Source organism: Nicotiana tomentosiformis, chromosome 8 (assembly GCF_000390325.3).
Source record: "Nicotiana tomentosiformis chromosome 8, ASM39032v3, whole genome shotgun sequence".
NCBI lineage: Eukaryota > Viridiplantae > Streptophyta > Magnoliopsida > Solanales > Solanaceae > Nicotiana > Nicotiana tomentosiformis.
This window is the reverse complement of record NC_090819.1, coordinates 98,976,925-98,982,924: the sequence shown is the minus strand read 5'-3', so window position 1 is coordinate 98,982,924 and position 6,000 is coordinate 98,976,925. Positions and strand designations below refer to the sequence as shown.

The 6,000-nt window shown below is 35.5% G+C and overlaps 1 protein-coding gene across 1 annotated transcript; it reads left to right on the top strand.

The window, feature by feature from the left end:
- Positions 1-1,191: 1,191 nt before the first annotated feature.
- On the top strand, positions 1,192-2,343 carry LOC104114044 (pectinesterase inhibitor 10). The gene is made up of 3 exons (XM_009624392.4): positions 1,192-1,772; positions 2,075-2,174; positions 2,266-2,343. Exons 1-3 carry the CDS (start codon positions 1,192-1,194, stop codon positions 2,341-2,343), a joined length of 759 nt encoding a protein of 252 aa, XP_009622687.2.
- Positions 2,344-6,000: the final 3,657 nt, after the last annotated feature.

Below are 6,000 nucleotides of genomic sequence, written 5' to 3'. Positions count from 1 at the left end.
CTTATTTTTATAGACACTAATGTATAGAACAATTAAAACTTCATAGAAGCTTGTGACTTACGGTGTTTTGGGTCTTGGGATGTATATTTCGAGAGTTGATTATTATATATGTCGAGCGGCATCTCAATTGCTTATTAAATATCTGTTACTGTTAGTTGTTAAATTTTTATATTTTTTATTTTATTTTCGTAAGTGTTAGGCTTACCTAGTCGTAGAGACTAGGTGTCGTCACGACGATTCATGGAAGGAGAATTTGGGTCGTGACAAAAATACTCCAAAGACCACTACAACACTCAAAAGAAATAACCCTATTTTTATATTCCCATCTCACTACAATATCGCTCACTCTCTATTTTTCTCACAGACTATTTTTTTATACCCTGTCTCTGAACTCACTCTTTCTTTCTAACTCTCATATATACTTTTCCTCTGAGATTGGTGTGTAGAGATGAGAGTCGAAGCTCTCCTTTTATAGGCGGAGCCTCACTCTCTCACGCCTACTATATTTGATATTTTCCTTCAATTATTGACAATTCAGAAACTGTGGATGCCAATTCAAAGAAAAAGACTTGGAAGTCTTTATCAAAGGCCTTAAATCATGGGATGGACCCCACAGTTGCCGCTATGCGCGGGGTTCGGGAAAGGGTCAGACCATAAGGATCTATATATTGTATGCAGCCTTACCCTGCATTTCCGCAAGATACTATTTTCACAGCTCGAACCCGTTACTTTCTGGTCACACGACATCAACTTTACCAGTTACCGAAGGCTAAAAAAAATTCAGAAAATTGATCTATAGTGGAAAAATGTGTAGAGATAATTCAAACATGACACTAAACTCTAAGACAAACCAGTCAAAAAGCAACCAATATTAAAACTTGAATCTCTATTCACCACTTTCTGCAGCGTCTAGCGGACAATTGTTTATATGGAAATGAAAGTAGAAGGGTGGTATGGAGTTGCAAAGGAGGAAGGTAAGTTACCAAACTTTAAAGCAAACATTTTATCTTTTCTATCCAAAAGGAAGCATATATTCATATTCTACTTTTTGAAAGAGCCTCAAACAAGCATGAATAAGATTCTTGGAAGTGCTAAAAGGTTTTCTATAAAAGCAAAGATCACTTGGCATCACAAGTTTCTTCAATCACAAAACCATTGCAAACTCCTCTTTTTGGCTATCTTTGAACTAAAATGAAACATGCCAATGTTCTTTCACTAGCTATGATGACAACAAAATGGTCTATTTTGCTCCTCTGTGTTACATTTTCTCAAGCAAATTCCCAAGATCCTAATAATAATAATACACCAGCAGGTTTACTCTGCATAAGTGATTGTTCAACATGTCCTGTTATTTGTTCACCACCACCTTCCCCTGTCAAACTCAAGCCACCACCTTCGCCATCATCGGTACTAGTACAAGCACCACCACCGCCACCACTCTTCGCCCCACTCCGCCCCTCGCCATCTCAGTCTTCTCCCCGTTCACCATCACCTTCCTCGTCGCAACCATCACCTAAATCTCCTCCACCATCTTACATTACATATATTGGTGCTCCTCCTCCTCCTCCTTCTCGTTCTTCCAATTGTCCTACACCTCCTAATGCTCCTAATATTATCAATATACCAGCAACTCAGGCGCCACCGGTCAACGGACAGAAGAATTATACTTACCCTTACTACTATTTTTATGTTTCAAAGGCAGCTTCTCTTCCACTTCACGGCTCCATTGTTCTTGGATTTTTGGTTGTCTTTCATTTCTTATGCATATTTTGGTGAAAAGAGAAGCAGGGTATAATTCTTGAAAATCAAGATGGTACATGTATATTTTGCATTCTAGGAGATTAGAAAGAACAATGGTTTTTCCTGACTGGTATCATAATTGTATTTATTACTACATCACATTTTTCAATTCATCTACTAGTATCATTTGAGAAAATGAACACATTTATGTAAAAAAAAATCTTGATCTATTTCTTATCTGTTCCAATTTGATTGAAATTGGGTACATATAATCAATAGAAGCAATGTTCATACAAATCACTAGATTGTTTCTCTGCTATCAATCATGCGGCAGGTTAAAAGAAAGTGGAACACAAAGGTCTGAATCTGAATTTGGCTCTAACTTAGCTCATCAGACTAATTGCACTGAAATGCAGGCTCATCAAATTGAACTTGTAAAAGTTGTTGGAAAGAACGATAGTACTCGACTAAGAAAAGAACCAGCAATAAGTAAAAATGCATAACTACAATTTTGTTCCTTCACAGATACTGGAGTTCAGCTGTAAAAGTTTCTGCTTTATAGCAGAAAAAAACTACTCGACTAAGAAAAGAACCAGCAATTGAGAGTCAATTGAGTGCGGTAGCGCAAATCATATCGGACGCTGAAAAAGTTGCTACCTATCTCTAATTAAATGCGGATATAATTTTTAGATATATCTAGTATTCACTAAGAGTGTAAATGAATTTTTACACCATTAATGCAATTTAATATATTCTAAAAAGATACTTGTCTTATTTAATAAATTAATAGTTCCACTAGTGTGGCTATAAATACTTTATGTTAAGGAAATATTGAAAAGTAAGAAAATAGTGCCAATTTTTCCGGTGTACCAAGTAATACACACATCAAAATAATATTATTACTCAGCAATGTGGATTTCCTTTTAAGAGGATCACGCATTTCAACTAGATTTTTCTATTTTAAAAAAAAAAAGATAAAGCAAGTTTGAGGATTAATGAGCGTTGGAATAAAAAAATAACTTTATAGTAATCTCTAATTCGTGGTTTTGACACTTGATGCAAAGTGCAAACTGTTAAGATGAAAGCCCCCATATTAATTTGAAAGAAGATGAAATGGAAACAAAGAAGAAAAGGGGATTTCATCGGGTTCAGAAAAGAAGAAGAAATGTGGCTTCCTACTTTTCTAGATAAAAGTCCATATATCTTATTTTTATATTTGACTCTTGAGGCATTTTAATATGTGACATTGATATGCAAATAAAGTCGTAAAGAAGGAGCATGTGAGCACATGGAATGAATAAAATATAGAAGGAAGCTACTTTACACGTAAGATGTACATGTGAGCACATGTGAGGGAATAAAATTAGTTTTTTTGTCATAGCATTAGGGAATAGGAATTAAACAAGTATATAGTATCATTTTATTTTATATTTTCTTTTAGCTAGATTACTTGTATAAAGACATGCAAATACTGTGAATACAGCAAGAGAAAAAGATTCTTCAACTTCATTACTTATTTGTTTCTTTACATGGTGTCAGAGCGAGGTTAGCTCGATCTTTCAATTATTAGTCAAATCCTATATCTTATTTTTATCTGATCTTTATCCATGACTCGAACAAAATCTTCCTCAGTTCTCACTGTTACTGGCTCGACCAGTCAAACAAAGAACCATGACTTCAATCACCCTTACTTCTTTTATTCTTTAGATGTACCTGGGATGAGCCTCGTCAATGCACCTTTTGATGGCAGAGGTTTTCCAGGTTAGAGGAGATCCATTTTTATTTCTCTTTCAGCCAAGAACAAACTTGGCTTCGTCGATGGCACTTGTGTAGAAACAAAAGTTGGACTCAGCAGATTATCCTCTGTGGAGTAGAGCTAATAATATGGTTACCTCATGGTTGCTTAACTCACTGTCAAAGGACATAGGTGACAGTGTCATCTATTCAAAAGCGGTAAGAAACTTATGGAACAGTCTAGAATACATGTTTGGCCAGTCAAATGGGGCCAAACTATATCAACTGCAAAAAAAAAAAAAATCAGCATAAGTTCAAGGAAATAATAGTGTTTCAGGATACTTTACTACACTCAAGAAACTATGGGATGAAATGGATTCACTAAGCTCTCGTCTAAATTGCTCTTGTGACTGTGTGTGTGGTGGAAAGGCTAAAGTGGCTAAGTTTTTAGAGGATCAAAGGATCCTTGAGTTCCTCATGGGACTTAATGATATGTATGCCCAAGCTAGAGGAAATAGAGGAAACATTCTCATGATGAGTCTATTGCCTCGTATGGATTTTGCCTATTCTTTGCTTCTACAAAATGAGAATCAAAGAGAAGCTTTTGTGAATCTTGTGAGTCCTCAACATAACTCAGATGCATCTTCATTCATGGTAGGTGCACAAGGGAAGGGTGCACAAAGGTACAACAATCAAGGACAAAGGGGATGGAGTGCTTCATCAAAAATTAGAAATAATCAACAAAAGAATAAAGCTAGGAAGGCCAAATATAACCCCAATGTCAGTTGCACTCATTGCATGAGAACATGACATGTTAGGGAAGATTGTTATAGGCTAATTGGGTTCCCAGATGATTTTCAGTTTACCAAATCTAATAATTATCAAGCTGCAGTAAAATGGAATGCAATAATGGGAGGACAGGATAATGAAATCAACCCAAGTCCTAGCAATAAAGGGGATGTGGGAAGTCAGAATGAGTCTTTCAGCAGGGAACAGATCTCAGAACTAGTTAACATTATCAAGCAGGTTCAAGTTGGTAATACAGGCAATACATGATCTGAAATTAATGTTAATGCAATAGCTGGTACTATTCTTAATTATTCAGGAACATGTTTAGCAGTTTTTAACACTAAAACTTGGATCATTGATTTAGGAGCATCTGAACACATGTGTTTTGATTCAAGTTCCTTTCTAGAATTATCTTCTCTTCCTATACCTGTTCATATTAGCTTGCCTAATTCTTTCCAATTATATGTCACACACATAGGAAGAGTTTCTATTCAAAATAACATGATTCTTGAAAGAGTCTTCTATGTTCCATCTTTTAAATATAGCTTACTATCAGTTCATAAGTTATATGTTCAGTTTAAATATTCTTTTAATTTGACCTATAGTGGGTGTGTCTTACAGGTCCCTTTAGTGGGGAATGGGCAAGTTTTTAGTAAAATAAGAGGAGGCTTGTACCTGTTGAAACCTGTTTCTATTAGTGAATAATCTATTTCTTCTAGTAATGATGAATTTTCAATTCCAAAAAGAAATCATTCCAGTCTTGTTTCTAGTACTGTTTCTTGTTTAGGACCTATATCTAAGAGTGCAATTTCTGATGTAATCCAATGGCATGCTAGATTGGGTCATTTACCTTTTGAAGTAATGAAGGCTCTTAGTTGTATCTCTTTCTCCTCTTCTTTTGATTATGTGTGTGATGTTTGTCAGCAAGCTAAACAAACTAGACTTTCTTTTCCCATAAGTCAAATCAAGACACATGGCATATTAGATCTTATACACATTGATATTTGGGGACCTTTTAAGTCTAACACCTAAAATGATTATAAGTATTTTCTAACTGTTGTAGATAATTTTAGTAGAGGAACATGGACTTTCTTGCTAAGTTCAAAAGTAAATGCATTCACAGTTTTGAAATCATTTTTTGCCATGACAAAAAAATAGTTTGACATTAAGGTGAAGAAGGTGAGATCTGATGATACTTTGGAACTGGAAAAAGGATCATAATAATCTGATTTCCTTCTATCACATGGGATCTTACATGAAACTTCTTGTGTGGGCACACCCCAACAGAATGAGATAGTTGTGAGGAAGCATAGGCATTTACTAGAGGTTGCAAGGGGTTTATTCTTTCAATCCAAGGTTCCTATATAATACCGGGGTGAGTGAATCTTGACCGCAACCTACTTAGTTAACAGATTCCCTTCTAGCGTATTTAAAGGAAAGACTCCCTATCAAATCCTATTTGGCAAACCACATGTGTATGATAGTCTCAAAGTTTATGGATGTTTGTGTTATGCTTCTACTTTAGCTCACAATAAAGGAAAATTTGATGCTAAAGCAGAGGCATGTGCCTTCCTAGGATATTCACAACATCAAAAAGGATACAAGCTTTTAGAATTGAAGCCAAAGACTGTCTTTGTATCTAAAGATGTGAAGTTATATGAAAACCATTTTCCTTTTGTCACCGCACCTACATCACAAAGCTATCAGGTGTTTCCTCCAATTGCACCTCTCTCAAAC

What these genes read in the sequence shown, in the direction of transcription:
- LOC104114044 (XM_009624392.4), top strand. Translation starts at nt 1,192, where the DNA reads ATGAAACATGCCAATGTTCTTTCACTAGCTATGATGACAACAAAATGG. An exon ending in CATTTCTTATGCATATTTTG is followed by an intron (nt 1,773 to 2,074) that starts GTGAAAAGAGAA and finishes ATCATGCGGCAG; the next exon opens with GTTAAAAGAAAGTGGAACAC. An exon ending in AGGCTCATCAAATTGAACTT is followed by an intron (nt 2,175 to 2,265) that starts GTAAAAGTTGTT and finishes GTTCCTTCACAG; the next exon opens with ATACTGGAGTTCAGCTGTAA.